We start from the raw sequence: 22,180 nt of genomic DNA, 5'->3' as shown, positions 1-22,180 counted from the left end.
TAATAAACTGAATGAACACATTGTCTCCCGTTTTTCAGCACCGGTAACTGGGAAACTAAGACAGGAGGAAATAAAGAGCTGCCTGGCCACTGATCACATTTGTCTGTGAAGAGCTCAAGTGGGGAATCAGGTGACTCAGCACGAAAGCTCGGACCAGAATCAAATCTAGTTTGGCTTTCAGTGTTAGCCAAAGTAAGAAAAAAATGCAAATAGGTAAGCTTAAAGCATTCATATTTATTCTTTACTCTTCTTTTTCACTTAAAAAGACCTAGATTTTCTGTATCCACTTTTCTTCACTGTGAAAATCCATGGATTTCAAGAGGCCAGATACTTAGGAAGACCACAAAACATATTCAAAGACCTGCAAATAAGTGGCACAAGCACAGGCTGCAGATGCATTCCCATGGATTGAGAGACAGTGTCATGGTCAGGTTCATGTGTCAACTGGCCAGGTGATGGTGCCTGTTTGTCTGGTTGGGCAAGTGCCAGCCTATCTGTTGCTATGAGGACATTTCACAGAATTAAATCATGATCACATTGGCTGTATACACAGCTGATTCCATTTGTAATCAGCCAAAGGGAGTGTCTTCTGCAATGAGTGAAGGTTAATCTAATCACTGAAGGTTTTTAAGGAGGATTCAGAAGCGACAGTCTCTCTCCTTGCTTTGGCAAGTAGGCCTCTCCTGTGAAGTTTGTCCAGACCCTTTCTTGGAGTCATCTGCTTCACAGCCTGCCCTACGGATTTTGGACTCTATGTTCGCATGGTTACGTGAGTCACTTTTATAAACTTTATATCTATGGATATTTCCTGCTGATTCTGTTTCTCTAGAGAAGACTAGCTTATATAGTTTGGTACCAGGAGTGTTTCTAAAGTAACAGAATCTTAAAACATGGGTTTTTATGATTGGTTCTCTACTGTGACTGGACTCAAAGGTACTAAGGACTCTGATTCCTACAATCAGAATGATACTGCCAATCCATGGGGTGAGTTGGCAAAAGAGATCGTCAAAACAACACATTGGATTCTTCTAATGCTTTGCTTGTTTGAAGCCAGGCTCTGGGGGATGTTTTTGACACCTTTGCAGAGTTTTGTGGAAATAGGAGGTATAGAGATGTTGGTTGGCTGTTGTTAGATACACTGTATACATCGATGAGTGAAAGGGATGGGCTTAAGGCTTCAAATGAGCTTACACGCTGTCAGACAGATGTAAACATTTCTGTGAGTGTCCATAAGGAAAATCTTATTTCCTGCAGCCATAGACTTGAGATCTCTGAAAATGAGACTCAGAATCTTACTGTCAGAGTAGCAACTTCACAATGTAAACTGAAATCTCAAACTTTCATGGTGTCAGCTATTAAAGTGAGAGCATTGATTGGAAAGGAGTGGGACCCTGAAAAATGGGATGGCAACATACAGATTGATAATGATGTAGGTGGAGAGGTTGAAACCCTAGGTCATGCTGAGTCTTCTCTAAATAACCCTGTAATAGTCCATCCTGAGGACATAGCTGCCTCACCTCTAGCCTGCCCCGAGGAGTTGGCCACCCAACCTCCACCTGAAGGGATTAGCCCTAGGGTGATTAATTATGTTTTACCAGGTGAAACTACAAAAGAATGCCCTGAAGCAAATGTCTTGAAAGATACTCCTAACTCTTTTCATGACCCACCCCCACCACACCTCATTTCTTCCAGACCTATAACTAGACTAAAGTCGCAACAGGCCCCTAAAGGTGAGGTACAAAGTATCACACACAAGGAAATACGTTATACTCCAGAAGAACTGTATGAATTTTCCAATTTATATAGACAGAAATCAGGGAATTATGTGTGGCTATAGATTTTAAGGGTGTGGGATAATGGTGGGAGGAACATAAGGCTGGATCAGGCTGAATTTATTGATATGGGCTCACTAAGCAGAGATTCCGCATTCAATGTTATAGCTCAAGGGATCAGAAAAGGTATTAACAGTTTGTTTGGATGGTTGGTTGAAGCATGGTTCAAAGGGTGGCCACCATTACCTGAGGTTGAAATGCCAGAACTGCCCTGGTGTAATGTAGATGAGGGGATCCAGAGGCTTAGAGAGATTGGAATGTTAGAGTGGATTTATCATGGAAAACCTGCTCTTATTTCCCAGCAATGTCTGGAGGATGCACCTTTACTAGAAGTATGAGAAATAAAGTTGTGAGACTAGAGCCATCATCTCTTAGAGCTCTGTAGCTGCACTTCCCTGTAGGTCAGATAGTACTGTAGGAACACTGAGCTGGAATCCTTAAACACAATGGGGATGACCGGATCCCGAGCTGGCAGAAGCCAGGTGGCCACACTTAAATGCCAAAGACAAGGTGGATGTGGCTATCGTAATAGACAGCAGACTCAAAGCAGGAGTCAAAATAATCTGACTCACAGAGACTTGGGGCATTGGCTAGTAGATCATGGGGTACCTAGAAGTACAACAGATGGGCAGTCTACTAAATTCTTGTTTGAGCTATATAAACAAAAGAGTTCTAGGTCAAGTGAACAGAAGTCAAACTTGAATTACAAAAAGAGTCACGGCCCCTTAATCAATTTTCAGACTTCAGACAGTTTATAGAACCAGAGCCCCTTGAATGAGGGGGAGGCCAGGTCCTGTTGGGGGAGATGAGATCCCTGTTACACTGCCACAAATTTATACTGTTAATCTTCCTCCAAGCCTTTCCCAAAGAGACCGATGGCCTTTTACGAGGGTAACTGTGCATTAGGGAAAAGGAAATGATCAGATATTTTAGGGATTATTAGACAGTGGTTCAGAACTGACATTAATTTTAGGGGACCCAAAATGTAACTCTGGTCCACCAGTCAGAATGGGGGCTTATGGAGGTCAGGTGATTGATGGAGTTTTAGCTCAGGTTCATCTGACAGTGGGTCCAGTGGGGCCTCGGACCCATTCAAGTAATTTCCCCAGTTTCAGAATGCATAATTGGAACAGACATATTGAGCAACTGGCAGAATCCCCACATTGGCTCTCTCACTTGTGGAGTGAGGGCTATTATGGTAAGAAAGGCCAAGTGGAAGAACTGCCCCTACCTACCAAAAGAGTAAATCAGAAGCAACACTGGATTCCTGGAGGGAATGCAGAGATTATTGCCATTCTTAAGGACTTGAAAGATGCAAGGGTGGTGATTCCCACCACATCCCCACTCAACTCTCCGATCCGGCCTGTGCAAAAAACATATGGGTCTTAGAGGATGACAGTGGATTATTGTAAACTCAATCAGGTGGTAATTTCAATTGCAGCTGCAGTTACAGATATGGTATCATTGCTTGAGCAAATCAATACATCCCCTGGCACCTGGTATGCAGCTACTGCTCTGACAAATGCTTTTTTCTCAATACCTATTAGTAAGGATCACAAAAAACAGTTTGCTTTCACCTGGCATGGTCAGCAATATACTCTCACTGTCTACTTCAGGGGTGTGTTAGTTAGATTCAGTTGTCAACTTGGTCAGGTGAGCATACCTAGTCTTGTTGTTGCGGACATAAGCCAATGGTACGTGAACCTCATCTGTTGCCAATTACATCTGCAGTCAGTTTGGAAGCGTGTCTGCTGCAATGAGTGACGTTTGACTTAATTGGCTGGTGCTTAAATGAGAGAGTGCAACGTAGCACAGCTAGCAGCTCGGCATTCCTCATCTCAGCACTTGCAGCTCAGCCCAGGCCCTTGGAGATGCAGAAAGAAGTCATCCCGGGGAAAGTTTTTGGAACCCAGGGGCCTGGAGAGAAGACCAGCAGAGACCATCCTGTGCCTTCCACGTAAGAAAGAACCTCAGTGGAAAGTTAGCTGCCTTTCCTCTGAAGAACCAACAAAATAAATCCCCTTTTATTAAAAGCCAATTCGTCTCAGGTGTGTTGCATTCCAGCAGTTAGCAAACTAGAACAAGGGGTATTTCAACTCTATACCTATGTTATAAAATTGCTGCAGGGACCTTGATCATTTCTCCCTCCCACAAGACATCACACTGGTCCATTATATTGATGATATCATGTTGATTGGACCTAGTGAGCAAGAAGTAGCAACTACTCTAGACTTACTGGTAAGGCATTTGCATGTCAGAGGATGGGAGATAAATCCAACAAAAATACAGGGGCCTTCCACCTCAGTGAAATTTCTAGGTGTCCAGTGGTGTGGGGCATGTCGAGATATCCCTTCTCAGGTGAAGGATAAGTTGCTGCATCTGGCCACTCCTGTGATGAAAAAAGAGGCACAACGCCTAGTTGGTCTCTTTGGATTTTGGCGACAACGTATTCTGCATTTGAATGTGCTACTCCAGCCCATTTATTGAGTGACCAGAAAAGCGGGTAATTTTGAGTGGGGACCTGAACAAGAGGAGGCTCTGCGACAGGTCCAAGCTGCTGTACAAGCTCTTGTGCCACTTGGGCCGTATGATCCAGCAGATCCAATGGTGCTGGAAGTGTCACTGGCAAATAGAGATGCTGTCTGCAGCCTTTGGCAGGCTCCTATACGAGAATCACAATGAAGACCCTCAGGAATTTGGAGCAAAGCTTTACCATCTGCTGCAGATAACTACTCTCCTTTTGAGAAACAGCTATGGCCTGCTACTGGGCCTTAGTAGAGACTGAACGCTTAAACATGAGCCACCAAGTTACCATGAGACCTGAGTTGCCTATCATGAGCTGGGTCTTGTTTGAGCCACTAAGCCATAAAGTTGGGCGTGCCCAGCAGTACTCCATCATAAAATGGAAATGGTATACATGAGATAGGGCCAGAGCAGGTCCTGAAGGCACAAGTAAGTTACATGAGGAAGTGGCCCAAATGCCCACGGTCTCCACTCCTGCCACATTATCTTCTTTTTCCCAGACCACAGCTATGGCTTCTTGGGGAATTCCTTACCGTAAACTGACTGAGGAAGAGAAAACTCAGGCCTGGTGTACAGATGATTCGGCACGATATGCAGGTACCACCCAAAAGTGGCCAGCTGCAGCACTACAACCCCTTTCTGGGATGTCCCTGAAGGACAGTGGTGAGGGGAAATCCTCCCCAGTGGGCAGAACTTCAAGCAGTGCACCTGGTTCTTCATTTTCCTTGGAAAGAGAACTGGCCAGAGGTGCATTTGAATACAGACTCATGGGTTTTGCTAATGGTTTGGCTGCATGGTCAGGGACTTGGAAAGACCAAATTGGAAAATTGGTGACAAAGAGATCTGAGGAAGAGGTATGTGGATAGACCTTTCTGAGTGGGCTGTAAACATGAAGATTTGTGTCCCATGTGAACGCTCACCAGAGGGTGACTTCAGCAGAGGAAGGTTTTAATAATTAAGTGGATAAGATAACCTGTTCTGTGGATACAGCCTGAAAGAGTCAGCCTCTTTCCCCAGCAACTCCTGTTACTGCCCAATGGGCTCATGAACAAAGTGGTCATGGTGGTAGGGATGGAGGCTATGCATGGGCTCAGCAACATGGACTTCCACTCATCAAGGCTGACCTGGCTACAGCCACTGCAGAGTGCCCAATCTGTCAGCAGCAGAGACACACTCAGCCCCCAATATGGCACCATTCCCTGAGATGACCAACCAGTTACATGGTGGCAGGTTGATTACATTGGACCACTCCCTTCATGGAAGGGGCAGTGATATTTTTCTAACAGGAATAGACACATACTCTGGATATGGGTTTGCTTTCCCTGCATGCAATGCTTCTGCTAAAACTACTATCTGTGGACTTACAGAATGCCTTGTCCATCATCATGGTATTTCACACAACATTGCTTCTAATCAAGAAACATGCTTTACAGCAAATGAAGTGCAGGAACAAGCACATGCTCATGGAATTCTCTGGTCTTACCATGTTCCCCATCATCCAGAAGCAGCTGGATTGATAGAACAGTAGAATGGCCTTTTGAAAACTTAATTATGGTGTCAACTAGGTGGCAATATCTTGCAGAACTGGGGTAATGTTCTCCAGGAAGCTGTGTATGCTCTGAATCAGCGTCCACTGTATTGTGCTGTTTCTCCCACAGCCAGGATCCATGGGTCCAGGAACCAACGATGGAAATGGATGTGGCACCACTTATTATTACCCCTAGTGATCCACTAGGAAAATTTTTGCTCCCTGTCTCTGCAACCTTGAGCTCTGTTGGTCTACAGGTTTTAGTTCCAGAAGGGGGAGGGCTTCCAGCAGAAAAAACAACAATTCCACTGAACTGGAATCTAAGGCTGCCACCTGGTCACTTTGGGCTACTCATGCCCGTGGATCAACAAGCCAAAAAGGGGATTACTTTACTGGCTGGGGTGATTGACTCTGATGATCAGGGGAAAATAGGACTGCAACTATACAATGGAGGTAAAGAAGAGTTTTCCTGGAATATAGGAAATCCCCTAGAGTATCTTTTAGTATTACCAAGCCCTGTGATCAAAATTAATGGAAAACTACAAAAGGCAAAATGGTAGAGGAAAATATTATCCAAACAGTAATAACTCTAAATGTCAATGGACTGAATTCCCCAATTAAAAGACATAGACTGGCAGAATGGATTAAAAAACAGGATCCTTCTATATGCTGTCTACAGGAAACACATCTTAGACCCAAAGATAAATATAGGTTGAAAGTGAAAGGTTGGGAAAAGATATTTCATGCAAACAACAACCAGAAAAGAGCAGGAGTGGCTATACTAATATCCAACAAATTAGACTTCAAATGTAAAACAGTTAAAAGAGACAAAGAAGGACACTATATACTAATAAAAGGAACAATTAAACAAGAAGACATAACAATCATAAATATTTACGCACCGAACCAGAATGCCCCAAAATACGTGAGGAATACACTGCAAACACTGAAAAGGGAAATAGACACATATACCATAATAGTTGGAGACTTCAATTCCCCACTCTCATCAATGGACAGAACATCTACACAGAGGATCAATAAAGAAATAGAGAACCTGAATATTACTATAAATGAACTTGACTTAACAGACATTTATAGGACATTACATCCCACAACAGCAGGATACACCTTTTTTTCAAGTGCTCATGGATCATTCTCAAAGATAGACCATATGCTGGGTCACAAAGCAAGTCTTAACAAATTTAAAAAGATTGAAATCATACACAACACTTTCTCGGATCATAAAGGAATGAAGTTGGAAATCAATAATAGGCGGAGTGCCAGAAAATTCATAAATACATGGAGGCTCAACAACACACTCTTAAACAACAAGTGGGTCAAAGAAGAAATTGCAAGAGAAATTAGTAAATACCTAGAGGCAAATGAAAATGAAGACACAACATATCAAAACTTACGGGACACAGCAAAGGCAGTGCTAAGAGGGAAATTTATTGCCCTAAATGCCTTTATCAGAAAAGAAGAAAAGGCAAAAATGCAGGAATTAACTGTCCACTTGGAAGAACTGGAGAAAGAACAGCAAACTAATCCCAAAGCAAGCAAAAGGAAAGAAATAACAAAGATTAGAGCAGAAATAAATGAAATTGAAAACATGAAAACAATAGAGAAAATCAATAAGACCAGAGGTTGGTTCTATGAGAAAATCAACAAGATTGATGGGCCCTTAGCAAGATTGACAAAAAGAAGAAGAGAGAGGATGCAAATAAATAAGATTAGAAATGAAAGAGGAGACATAACTACTGACCTCACAGAAATAAAGGAGGTAATAACAGGATACTATGAACAACTTTACGCTAATAAATACAACAATTTAGAAGAAATGGACAGGTTCCTGGAAAGACATGAACAACCAACTTTGACTCAAGAAGAAATAGACGACCTCAACAAACCAATCACAAGTAAAGAGATTGAATTAGTTATTCAAAAGCTCCCTAAAAAGAAAAGTCCAGGACCAGACGGCTTCACATGTGAATTCTATCAAACATTCCAGAAAGAATTAGTACCTACTCTCCTCAAACTCTTCAACATAATCGAAGTGGAGGGAAAACTGCCTAATTCATTCTATGAAGCCAACATCACCCTCATACCAAAACCAGGCAAAGATATTACAAAAAAAGAAAACTACAGACCAATCTCTCTAATGAATACAGATGCAAAAATCCTCAATAAAATTCTAGCAAATCGGATCCAACAACACATTAAAAGAATTATACATCATGACCAAGTAGGATTCATCCCAGGTATGCAAGGATGGTTCAACATAAGAAAATCAATTAATGTAATACACCATATCAACAAATCAAAGCAGAAAAATCACATGATCATCTCAATTGATGCAGAGAAGGCATTTGACAAGATTCAACATCCTTTCCTGCTGAAAACACTTCAAAAGATAGGAATACAAGGGAACTTCCTTAAAATGATAGAGGGAATATATGAAAAACCCACAGCTAATATCATCCTCAATGGGGAAAAATTGAAAACTTTCCCCCTAAGATCAGGAACAAGACAAGGATGTCCACTATCACCACTATTATTCAACATTGTGTTGGAAGTTCTAGCCAGAGCAATTAGGCAAGAAAAAGAAATACAAGGCATCAAAATTGGAAAGGAAGAAGTAAAACTATCACTGTTTGCAGACGATATGATACTATATGTAGAAAACCCAGAAAAATCCACAACAAAATTACTAGAGCTAATAAATGAGTACAGCAAAGTAGCAGGCTACAAGATCAACATTCAAAAATCTGTAGCTTTTCTATACACTAGTAATGAACAAGCTGAGGCAGAAATCAAGAAACGAATCCCATTTACAATCGCAACTAAAAGAATAAAATACCTAGGAATAAATTTAACTAAACAGACAAAAAACCTATATAAAGAAAACTACAAAAAACTGTTAAAAGAAATCACAGAAGACCTAAATAGATGGAAGGGCATACCGTGTTCATGGATTGGAAGACTAAATATAGTTAAGATGTCAATCCTACCTAAATTGATTTACAGATTCAATGCAATACCAATCAAAATCCCAACAACTTATTTTTCAGAAATAGAAAAACCAATAAGCAAATTTATCTGGAAGGGCAGGGTACCCCGAACTGCTAAAAACATCTTGAGGAAAAAAAACGAAGCTGGAGGTCTCGCGCTGCCTGACTTTAAGGCATATTATGAAGCCACAGTGGTCAAAACAGCATGGTATTGGCATAAAGATAGATATATCGACCAATGGAATCGAATAGAGTGCTCAGATATAGACCCTTTCATCTATGGACATTTGATCTTTGATAAGGCAGTCAAGCCAACTCACCTGGGACAGAACAGTCTCTTCAATAAATGGTGCCTAGAGAACTGGATATCCATATGCAAAAGAATGAAAGAAGACCCATCTCTCACACCCTATACAAAAGTTAACTCAAAATGGATCAAAGATCTAAACATTAGGTCTAAGACCATAAAACAGTTAGAGGAAAATGTTGGGAGATATCTTATGGATCTTACAACTGGAGGTGGTTTTATGGACCTTAAACCTAAAGCAAGAACACTGAAGAAGGAAATAAATAAATGGGAGCTCCTCAAAATTAAACACTTTTGTGCATCAGAGAACTTCATCAAGAAAGTAGAAAGACAGCCTACACAATGGGAGACAATATTTGGAAATGACATATCAGATAAAGGTCTAGTATCCAGAATTTATAAAGAGATTATTCAACTCAACAACAAAAAGACAGCCAACCAAATTACAAAATGGGAAAAAGACTTAAACAGACACCTACCAGAAGAAGAAATACGGATGGCCAAGAGGCACATGAAGAGATGCTCAATGTCCCTGGCCATTAGAGAAATACAAATCAAAACCACAATGAGATATCATCTCACACCCACCAGAATGGCCATTATCAACAAAACAGAAAATGACAAGTGCTGGAGAGGATGCGGAGAAAGAGGCACACTTATTCACTGTTGGTGGGAATGTCAAAGGGTGCAACCACTGTGGAAGGCAGTTTGGCGGTTCCTCAAAAAGCTGAATATAGAATTGCCATACGACCCAGCAATACCATTGCTAGGTATCTACTCAAAGGACTTAAGGGCAAAGACACAAACGGACATTTGTACACCAATGTTTATAGCAGCGTTATTTACAATTGCAAAGAGATGGAAACAGCCAAAATCTCCATCAACAGAAGAGTGGCTAAACAAACTGTGGTATATACATACGATGGAATATTATGCAGCTTTAAGACAAGATAAACTTATGAACCATGTAATAACATGGATGGACCTAGAGAATATTATGCTGAGTGAATCCAGCCAAAAACTAAAGGACAAATACTGTATGGTCCCACTGTTGTGAACGGACATTCGTAATAAACTTGAAATATGTCATTGGTAACAGAGTTCAGCAGAAGTTAGAAACAGGGTAAGACAATGGGTAATTGAAGCTGAAGGGATACAGACTGTGCAACAGGACTAGATACAAAAACTCAAAAATGGACAGCACAATAATACCTAATTGTAAAGTAATCATGTTAAAATACTGAATGAAGCTGCATCTGAGCTATAGGGTTTTTTTTGTTTTTGTTTGCTTGTTGGTTTGTTTGTTGTTGTTGTTTTTTACTATTACTACTACTTTTATTTCTTTTCTTTATATTAACATTTTATATCTTTTTCTGTTGTGTTGCTAGTTCCTCTAAACCGATGCAAATGTACTAAGAAACAATGATCATGCATCTATGTGATGATGTTAAGAATTACTGAGTGCATATGTAGAATGGTATGATTTCTAAATGTTGTGTTAATTTCTTTTTTTTTCTTTCCGTTAATAAAAAAATAAAAAAATAAAAAATAAAAAAATAAAAATAAAAATAAAAAAAATAAAAATAAAAAAAAAAATTAATGGAAAACTGCAACAACTCAATCCAGGTAGGAGTACTAATGGCTGTGAAACTTCAGGAATGAAGATCTGGGTCACCCCACCAGGCAAAGAACCACAGCCAGCTGAAATGCTTTCTGAGTGTAAAGGGAACATGGAATGTGTAGTGGAAGAAGGTGGTGATAAATATGAACTATGACCATATGATCAGTTACAGAAACAAGGACTGTAATGTTGTTTTGTTCATGTTATAGAATTTAAGTTGTAAGATATCAAGTTTAATAATGAATATTACCCAAGGACTTGCACCCTACTCTGGAGAGATTAAATGTACTTCAAGTTGTATGTGGGACAGTTGAGTATTGTTAGGTGAGGAAAAAAAAATGTGTCTTTTATTGTCTTCTATTTAGAAATTAAGTATGGTTAAAGGTGATGCATATAGCTGCCAAGTTGACAAGGGGTAGACTGTCATGGTCAGGTTCATGTGTCAACAGGCCAGGGGGTGGTGCCCAGTTTGTCTGGTTAGGCAAGTGCTAGCCTGTCCGTTGCTATGAGGACATTTCATAGAATTAAATCATGATTACGTTAGCTGCATACACAGCTGACTGAATTTGTAATCAGCCAAGGGGAGTATTTTCTGCAATGAGTGACAGTTAATATAATCACTGAAGGCTTTTAAGGAGAATTCAGAAGAGACAGTCTTCCTGTTTCAGCCAGGGAGCCTTTCCTGTGGAGTTTGTCCACACCCTTCCTTGCAGTCATCAGCTTCACAACCTGCCCTACGGATTTCGGATTCTACATTCCCACAGTTAAGTGAGACACATAAATTTTATATCTATGATATTTCCTGCTGATTCTGTTTCTCTAGAGAACCCTAGCTAATACAGATGGTAAAACATGACATAAGAACATAATTAAAAAGAGCTTTGGGCTCTGTGGACAAGAAACTACACAACCTTAAACAAACCCAAACCTCTCAGAGCTTCAACTTCCCATTTGTAAAATGGGATATGTAATGAAGCCTCTCAAGAGGCTCCCATGAATAATGATATAACACAGGGCATGAAAACACTTTGGAAGACCGTTCACCATGTATGAAATGTTTATGTTAAGAATGTTTGTGCATTTGTATGTTAAGTTCTATCAATAAAAATAAAAATAACAACAAAAAAATACTTTGGAAGATGGCATGCAAACTATGTGCTCTCGTTGTTACACTTATTTGCCAGCCCCCTTCCATTTCCTGCCCCAACAGTGTTGATGGGTGCCACTGGATCCTGCTGCCTCACAGACACTCTGTGCCCTCCAGAATCAGAGATGGAGTAAGTGCCTGAGGGTGTCACTGAAACTTTTGTCCACTGCCCCCATCCCACCCTCACCCAAAGGCATTTTCTATGGCTCCTTCACAAAATACACTGCACCCTGTGAGAAAGCAGTAGCTAGGACATGCACGTAGTGTTCAAATGCAAGCAAGCACAGAGAGCTTAAAGACCAAACACATTCTCAGTTTATGATGATCCTGATGGGATCAAAAGAAAAATGGGGGAAGACCATGAATTCACTGGCTTTATTTCTGTCAGGAGGACAGATAAAAGGAAGAAATACTATTGCTACTGTTTCCTCTTAACTATTTCACAAAGCAGGAGTTCTCAAATTGGGGGAGAGGAGAATTATGCTCCAAGAAGACACGTGGCAATATCTAGAGACCTTTTTGGTTGTCACAACTGCGTGTGTGTGCATGTGTACATACTCTCTTGGCGATTAGTGAGGAGAGACCAGGGATATTGCTAAACATCCTGTGAGGGAAAGGATGGCCCCACAGCAAAGAATGATCAAGGCGCAAATGCCAACAGTACTGAGAGGGAAATCCCATCCTAGACCTAACGCCTCCATTATGGGTGCACTGAAGAGAACCAGAAGCTTCTTTCTAGTTCAGTACAGCAAGCACACCAATCCTGAGAAGTTCAAGTCCTATCCCTGGAGCAGCACAAATGCTGGCAGGAAAATATGGAGTGACGGTTTTCTGTCACATTGTTGTGGGTAAAGGGGAAAGTAAGGAGGAGAGAAAGATTTTGAAAAAGAAAAGTGAAGAAAGTATTACGTTAGGTATTCTCAAACTATAGGACATGGGATGCCTGGGAACCAAGCAAATGCTTTTACTCTGAAACGAAAATTTGCTCCTGGTTACTGAGTATGTTCCAAGTGATGGCCACCAGCACTGCATCCACGCCACTATTCTTTCGGGTACAGTCTGGAAAAGGAAAAGCAGAAGAGACCAGGAAGGACTCTGGGCATCCCATCCCAGTACTAGACAGCTTTATGCAGGTCAGTGCTGCACCAGAACTCAGAGGCTGAGCTAAAGGGCTCTGGACTTTGTTTTAGGCTCCGTATCTGTACTGTTGAAAACAGAACAATCCCCACAACAAGACAGAAGGAGATCAAGGAAAGGGGGATGATCAAAAAAATAAAGAAGTAGTTAAAAACTTTAAGCAGTTTTACACTACTTTTACTGTACTGTTGTTTTTAAAAAAGGAAGAATGTAGCCAACAGAGAGAGAATACCTAGTCAGGAGACCTCAACATTATCCCACTTTTGATTTTAATCAAACTCTAGGAGAAAGATCCAAATCTCCCTGCTTCCCGACAGCCTTAAACATTATTCTCAACTACTGAAAAGCCACGTTCGTTTCTTAGTTTTGACAAACGTACCAAGGTTATATGAAAAAAAGCTGTGTGACGGTTATATATGGTAGTTTTCTGTATTAGCTTTGTAACACTTCTGCAAATTTTAAATTACTTCAAAATATTTAAGTTTTTAAAAAAAAAACCACACCAACTTTTTCTGAACACAATCCCCTACTTTCTTTTGAGTGTTCCAAACCTACTGCATGCAGAATACTGGATGGCAGCTCTGAAGGTGAAGTTCCCAGCAACAAGTCCAGAGAGGAAAAGAGTTGGCTCCCTGAGGTCTACTGCTGACCACCAAACATACGCCAGGTGCTCAGCAAGCTGCTGGCATGTGCATGCTGAGGTCTGATCAAGGACTGCACTTTCTCCTACTGTTTGAATTAAAAGAAATTGTATTTTATGGAGCAAAAGGAGATTTTTTGCTCCCATAACATCCTGGTTAGTTAGGTTGACAGGTTGCAAAAGCAGCTCCTATTTACAGGTGGGAAATCTCAGAGAGAAGGAAGATGTGAAATTAAATATCAAGTCAGATATCACCCTGGAAGATGATGTCCTTTATTTGACTGTGACACAAACTGATGGGCTTCTACTGACTTCTTAAAACCATTAAGCAAACAGGAGTATCAGAAAAACCAGGTTACTAATTGCTTTGGCTACACAACTGATTCAAAAGGGTGATCCTAGAGAGAAAGGTGAAATGATTCACATATGTAAATTCTCTCCATAAACAAAGGGAACTTCGGAAGCGGTGGCTGAGTCACCTCTACTTATTTCTTCTATTATTACCTCCACACAGAAAATGGAAAAACCAATTAGAATGAGCTGATCATAAGAAACACACAGGTCATTTTCCAGTTGCCCCTGACAGACCTTAGTAGCTTGGCACTATTATCACAGCACACTCCATCCCCCAAAGCACCCTTTGGAGACTCAATGCACTGAGCACCAAGGCAACTTACCATATTTGGCACATTGGTGACTGAAGCATTCTTGATGTCTGTAGGGAAAGGAGGCAAACTATTGACCATGCTCTGTTTGGTGGATAATTGGGGGTTCACTCCAGTGGCTCCCATTTGCTGCCCTCCAGTTTGACTAAAGGGTTGTCCAAATGGACTCGTGCTACCAGTCATTCCCATCTGAAACAAAAAGAGGTAATGTTAGCTGTCATGGTGTGATTACATATAAAAGAAAAGGACTCAAAATGTTGCCTTTGACCCACTGAAGCATAAGTTGTTATTTCTTGTAAAACCTACTATAAATAATAGGTTCACAGTCAAGATTATGAACAAAGAATACATACTGAAGGCAAAAGACTAATGAAGCTTCTCCAAACAACTACATCTTTCCCATCATCCTAGACTCATCCCAAAGAGCCCCCACTTTCATACTTCACCCTGAGGAATACTCCTCTTCCCCAACCTAAGGCACTATCATGGTAACAAAATCATATGGAAAACAAAACCTTCCAAAGTCATGAAATGAGGGGAGCTACTTCTGTTTAATGCTCAATTACTCTATAAGTAATTAGTTTCTTTTAAATTCCCCATCAGATTTGAACTAAGTTTCCATTAGTTCAAAATGCATGGTACAAATATTCACAGATGAAATGACATAATGTTTGGGATTTGCTTTAAGAATGATCCAAGGAGGCAGGTGGTGGTGGTAAAGAAGGGGGATAGATGAAAAAAATTCTGGCCACATGTTGCCAACTGCTAAATGAGTGTCACTAAAAGCAAACACAGGAGTTTGTCATGTAATTCTGTCAAATGTTATACCAGCTTGAAATTTTCCGTAATGGGTAAAAAACATTAAAGTAAAACAAAATTCATAGTAAACAAAGGCAAGAATGGGAAGAAAGAATTCTACCTATGTCAATGAACACCTGTGAACACCCACCAGGCAGGATTCCATCACCAGTTAACACACACAGGTGGGTTTCTCTCCTAATCTGTCAGCTCCAATCTTCACAAGAGTCAAATTCTGGAACCCCCAAGATGATATCCTGATGCTCGCCTGTTTCCCTCAAGAGGAATGCAGACCAATCGTTAAGAAATTAGATTTTCTAGCATCTGCTTTGCCTTTCCATAAAGTTGTAATATTCCATCTGCTGCCTAATGCTCATCTCTGGTGTCTTGGTTTGTTTGTTGTTTGGCAACAGGGAGGAAAGGGGGGGTGGTCCCTGAAGGGTAGACATCTGAGGAGTCAAGAGTTTCCACTCAAGAAATTCTGGTAGCTAGTACATGGAACCTTGAGTAGGGCATGAGATTTTAGAGGTTTATTCAGAGTGATGCCATGATAAATCTCAGAGTGATTTGAATAGTGAATAAAAAAGTATTTGCAAAGTCCCTTTGAGGGAATGGTGAGAAAGGGGGAAAATTCAACTTCCCCAAGTGGAGAATTCTTGATATTCTCACAAGCAGTGGGGACAACCAAAGGAACAGGCTGAGTCCCCAATCTTGGGGTTTGTTCATATAAAACTTAACCCCACAAAGGATAGGTCAAGCTTACTTAAACTCAGGCCTAAGAGTCACCCCCAAGAGAACCTCTTTTGTTGCCAAGATGTGGCCTCTCTCTCCAGCGAACACAACAAGCAAACTCACTGCCCTCCCCCTCTCTACATGGGACATGACTCCCAAGGGGTGTGGAAATTCCTGGTCCTTCTTGACCAAAAGTGGGGAAGAGTGAAATGAGACAGAATAAAGTGTCAATGGCTGAGAAACTCCAAACAGAGTCGAGAGGTTATCCTGGAGGTTATTTTTACACGTTATATAGGTATCTATCACCTTTTTAGTTAGGGTGTAATGGAGAGGCTGGACGGAACTGCCAGAGCTGTGTTCAGCAGCCATGTTTCTTGAAGATGATTGTATAATGATATAGCTTTCTCAATGTGACTGTGTGAATGTGAAAACCTTGTGTCTGATGCTCCTTTTATCTACCTTACTGACAGATGAGTAAAACATATGGATTGAAAATAAATGAATAATAGGGGGAACAAATGTTAAAATAAATTTAGGAGATTGAAATGCTATTGATCAATGAAAGGGAGGGGTAAGGGGTATGGTATGTATGAATTTTTTTCTGTTTTCTTTCTATTTCTTTTTCTGAATTGTTGCAAATGTTCTAAGAAATGATCATGATGATGAATATGTAACTGTGATGATACTGTGAGTTACTGATTATATATAAGGAATGGAATGAGCATATGGTAAGAATGTTTGTGTTTGGATGTTTGTGCTGGTTTGAAAGGAAGTATGTCCCCTAAGAAAAGCCATGTTTTAATATAAATCCCATTTCTTAAAGGTAGAATAATCCCGATTCAATACTGTATATTTGAAACTGTAATGAGATCATTTCCCTGGTTGATGTGATTTAGTTAAGAATGGTTGTTAAACTGGATTAGGGATGACAGTCTCCACCCATTTGAGTGGGTCTTGATTAGTTTCTGAAGTCCTATAAAAGAGGATAATGAGATTCAGAGAGAGCAGAGAATGCTGCAGCACCACGAAGTGGAGAGTCCATTGGAGATGAAGAAGGAAAACGCCTCCCGGGGAGCTTCATGAAACAGGAAGGCAGGAGAGAAAGCTAGCAGATGACGCTGTGTTTGCCACGTGCCCTTCCAGCTGAGAGAGAAGCCCTGACTGTGTTCACCATGTACCTTCTTGCTGAGAGAGAAATCTTGAACTTCATCGGCCTTCTTGAACCAAGGTATCTTTCCCTAGATGCCTTTGATTGGAAATTTCTTTAGACTTGTTTTAATTGGGACATTTTCTCGGCCTTAGAACTGTAAACTATCAACTGAATAAATTCCCCCTTTAAAAGTCATTCCATTTCTGGTATACTGCATTCCAGCAGCTAGCAAACTAGAACAATGTTGTTATGTTTAATTAAAAAAAAAACTTGTTTAAAGGAATCAAGGAACATAGCTGCTGATATGAACCCTATGGAACTTGAAAACTTTGGGGTAAAACTAAGAGTAAAATATTTTTATCCTCTGTGCCCAAGAGAACTTAACTGCTCTATTTTGGATATTCAGTTAATGATATTGTTACTTTTGCTGAATCAGAAGGCCAAATGAAAATGTATGGAAGACTGTACCTATGAAACGGCTACTTTCCTTTTTTCTCTTATCGCTCTCAATTAAATTTTCTTATTAAAAAAAAAAAAAGAGGTTGGGTCCAACACCCAGGGAAATCTGACTAAATGCCCAGACGCCAGCAGAAGATAACGGATCACACTCAGAAAATTGAAAATATGGCCCAGTCAAAGGAACAAACCAATAGTTCAAATGAGATACAGGAGCTGAGACAACTAATGCTGAATATACGAACAGAAATGGAAAAACTCTTCAAAAATGAAATCGATAAATTGAGGGAGGACATGAAGAAGACATGGGCTGAACAAAAAGAAGAAATAGAAAAACTAAAAACAAATCACAGAACTTATGGAAGTGAAGGATAAAGTAGAAAAGATGGAAAAAACAATGGATACCTACAATGATAGATTTAAAGAGACAGAAGATAGAATTAGTGATTTGGAGGATGGAACATCTGAATTCCAAAAATAAACAGAAACTATCTGGAAAAGAATGGAAAAATTTGAACAGGGGATCAGGGAACTCAAGCACAATATGAACCGCACAAATATACGTGTTGTAGGTGTCCCAGAAGGAGAAAAACTAATGGAAGAAATTATCACTGAAAATCTCCCAACTCTTATGAAAGACCTAAAATTACAGATACAAGAAGTGCAGTGCACCCCAAAGAGATTAGACCCAAATAGGCGTTCTCCAAGACACTTACTAGTTAGAATGTCAGAGGTCAAAGAGAAAGAGAGGATCTTGAAAGCAGCAAGAGAAAAACAATCCATCACATACAAGGGAAACCCAATAAGACTATGTGTAGATTTCTCAGCAGAAACCATGGAGGCTAGAAGACAGTGGGATGATATATTTAAATTACTAAAAGAGAAAAACTGCCAACCAAGACTCCTATATCCAGCAAAATTGTCCTTCAAAAATGAGGGAGAAATTAAAACATTCTCAGACAAAAAGTCACTGAGAGAATTTGTGACCAAGAGACCAGCTCTGCAAGAAATACTAAAGGGAGCACTAGAGTCAGATACGAAAAGACAGAAGAGAGAGGTATGGAGAAGAGGGTAGAAAGAAGGAAAGTCAGATATGACATATATAATACAAAAGGCAAAATGGTAGAGGAAAATATTATCCAAACAGTAATAACACTAAATGTTAATGGACTGAATTCCCCAATCAAAAGACATAGACTGGCAGAATGGATTAAAAAACAAGATCCTTCTATACGCTGTCTACAGGAAACACATCTTAAACCCAAAGATAAACATAGGTTGAAAGTGAAAGGTTGGGAAAAGATATTTCATGCAAATAACAACCAGAAAAGAGCAGGAGTAGCTATACTAATATCCAACAAATTTCACTTCAAATGTAAAACAGCTAAAAGACACAAAGAAGGACACTATCTACTAATAAAAGGAACAATTAAACAAGAAGACATAACAATCATAAATATTTACGCACCGAACCGGAATGCCCCAAAATACGTGAGGAATACACTGCAAACACTGAAAAGGGAAATAGACACATCTACCATAATAGTTGGAGACTTCAATTCACCACTCTCATCAATGGACAGAACATCTAGACAGAGGATCAATAAAGAAATAGAGAATCTGAATATTACTATAAAGGAGCTAGACTTAACAGACATTTATAAGACATTACATCCCACAACAGCAGGATACACCTTTTTCTCAAGGGCTCATGGATCATTCTCAAAGACAGACCATATGCTGTGTCACAAAGCAAGTCTTAACAAATTCAAAAAGATTGAAATCATACACAACACTTTCTCGGATCATAAAGGAATGAAGTTGGAAATGAATAATAGGCGGAGTGCCAGAAAATTCACAAACACGTGGAGGCTCAACAACACACTCTTAAACAACGAGTGGGTCAAAGAAGAAATTGCAAGAGAAATTAGTAAATACCTCGAGGCGAATGAAAACGAAAACACATCATATCAAAACTTATGGGACGCAGCAAAGGCAGTGCTAAGAGGGAAATTTATTGCCCTAAATGCCTATATCAGAAAAGAAGAAAAGGCAAAAATGCAGGAATTCACTGTCCACTTGGAAGAACTGGAGAAAGAACAGCAAACTAATCCCAAAGCAAGCAAAAGGAAAGAAATAACAAAGATTAGAGCAGAAATAAATGAAATTGAAAACATGAAAACAATAGAGAAAATCAATAAGACCAGAAGTTGGTTCTATGAGAAAATCAACAAGATTGATGGGCCCTTAGCAAGATTGACAAAAAGAAGAAGAGAGAGGATGCAAATAAATAAGATCAGAAATGGAAGAGGAGACATAACCACTGACCTCACAGAAATAAAGGAGGTAATAACAGGATACTATGAACAACTTTACGCTAATAAATACAACAATTTAGATGAAATGGACGGGTTCCTGGAAAGACATGAACAACCAACTTTGACTCAAGAAGAAATAGATGACCTCAACAAACCAATCACAAGTAAAGAAATTGAATCAGTCATTCAAAAGCTTCCTAAAAAGAAAAGTCCAGGACCAGACGGCTTCACATGTGAATTCTATCAAACATTCCAGAAAGAATTAGTACCAACTCTCCTCAAACTCTTCAAAAAAATCGAAGTGGAGGGAAAACTACCTAATTCATTCTATGAAGCCAACATCACCCTCATACCAAAACCAGGCAAAGATATTACAAAAAAAGAAAACTACAGACCAATCTCTCTAATGAATACAGATGCAAAAATTCTCAATAAAATCCTAGCAAATCGTATTCAACAACACATTAAAAGAATTCTACATCATGACCAAGTAGGATTCATCCCAGGTATGCAAGGATGGTTCAACATAGAAAATCAATTCATGTAATACACCATATCAACAAATCAAAGCACAAAAATCACATGATCATCTCAATTGATGCAGAGAAGGCATTCGACAAGATTCAACATCCTTTCCTGTTGAAAACACTTCAAAAGATAGGAATACAAGGGAACTTCCTTAAAATGATAGAGGGAATATATGAAAAACCCACAGCTAATATCATCCTCAATGGGGAAAAATTGAAAACTTTCCCCCTAAGATCAGGAACAAGACAAGGATGTCCACTATCACCACTATTATTCAACATTGTGTTGGAGGTTCTAGCCAGAGCAATTAGACAAGAAAAAGAAATACAAAGCATCAAAATTGGAAAGGAAGAAGTAAAACTATCACTGTTTGCAGACGATATGATACTATACGTCGAAAACCCGGAAAAATCCACAACAAAACTACTAGAGCTAATAAGTGAGTACAGCAAAGTAGCAGGTTACAAGATCAACATTCAAAAATCTGTAGCATTTCTATACACTAGTAATGAACAAGCTGAGGGGGAAATCAAGAAACGAATCCCATTTACAATTGCAACTAAAAGAATAAAATACCTAGGAATAAATTTAACTAAAGAGACAAAAAACCTATATAAAGAAAACTACAAAAAACTGCTAAAAGAAATCACAGAAGACCTAAATAGATGGAAGGGCATACCGTGTTCATGGATTGGAAGACTAAATATAGTTAAGATGTCAATCCTACCTAAATTGATTTACAGATTCAATGCAATACCAATCAAAATCCCAACAACTTATTTTTCAGAAATAGAAAAACCAATAAGCAAATTTATCTGGAAGGGCAGGGTGCCCCGAATTGCTAAAAACATCTTGAGGAAAAAAAACGAAGCTGGAGGTCTCGCCCTGCCTGACTTTAAGGCATATTATGACGCCACAGTGGTCAAAACAGCATGGTATTGGCATAAAGATAGATATATCGACCAATGGAATCGAATAGAGTGCTCAGATATAGACCCTCTCATCTATGGACATTTGATCTTTGATAAGGCAGTCAAGCCAACTCACCTGGGACAGAGCAGTCTCTTCAATAAATGGTGCCTAGAGAACTGGATATCCATATGCAAAAGAATGAAAGTAGACCCATCTCTCACACCCTATACAAAAGTTAACTCAAAATGGATCAAAGATCTAAACATTAGGTCTAAGACCATAAAACAGTTAGAGGAAAATGTTGGGAGATATCTTATGGATCTTACAACTGGAGGCGGTTTTATGGACCTTAAACCTAAAGCAAGAGCACTGAAGAAGGAAATAAATAAATGGGAACTCCTTAAAATTAAACACTTTTGTGCATCAAAGAACTTCATCAAGAAAGTAGAAAGACAGCCTTCACAATGGGAGACAATATTTGGAAATGATATATCAGATAAAGGTCTAGTATCCAGAATTTATAAAGAGATTGTTCATCTCAACAACAAAAAGACAGCCAACCCAATTACAAAATGGGAAAAAGACTTGAATAGACACCTCTCAGAAGAGGAAATACGGATGGCCAAGAGGCACATGAAGAGATGCTCACTGTCCCTGGCCATTAGAGAAATGCAAATCAAAACCACAATGAGATATCATCTCACACCCACCAGAATGGCCATTATCAACAAAACAGAAAATGACAAGTGCTGGAGAGGATGCGGAGAAAGAGGCACACTTATCCACTGTTGGTGGGAATGTCAAAGGGTGCAACCACTGTGGAAGGCAGTTTGGCGGTTCCTCAAAAAGCTGAATATAGAATTGCCATACGACCCAGC

The 22,180-nt window shown here is 39.7% G+C and overlaps 1 protein-coding gene across 1 annotated transcript in view; it reads right to left on the bottom strand.

Annotated features, from left to right (window-relative positions):
• Positions 1-22,180, bottom strand: part of CREBBP (CREB binding lysine acetyltransferase) — a 223,232-nt gene that overhangs the window by 114,238 nt on the left and 86,814 nt on the right. The window contains exon 3 of the mRNA XM_077141973.1: positions 14,421-14,597. Coding sequence (XP_076998088.1) covers positions 14,421-14,597 — 177 coding nt within the window. The remainder of the gene's footprint in view (positions 1-14,420; positions 14,598-22,180) is intronic.

The sequence above is a fragment of the Tamandua tetradactyla genome, chromosome 23 (genome assembly GCF_023851605.1).
Source record: "Tamandua tetradactyla isolate mTamTet1 chromosome 23, mTamTet1.pri, whole genome shotgun sequence".
Taxonomy (NCBI): Eukaryota; Metazoa; Chordata; class Mammalia; order Pilosa; family Myrmecophagidae; genus Tamandua; species Tamandua tetradactyla.
This window is presented reverse-complemented; position numbering and strand designations above follow the sequence as displayed.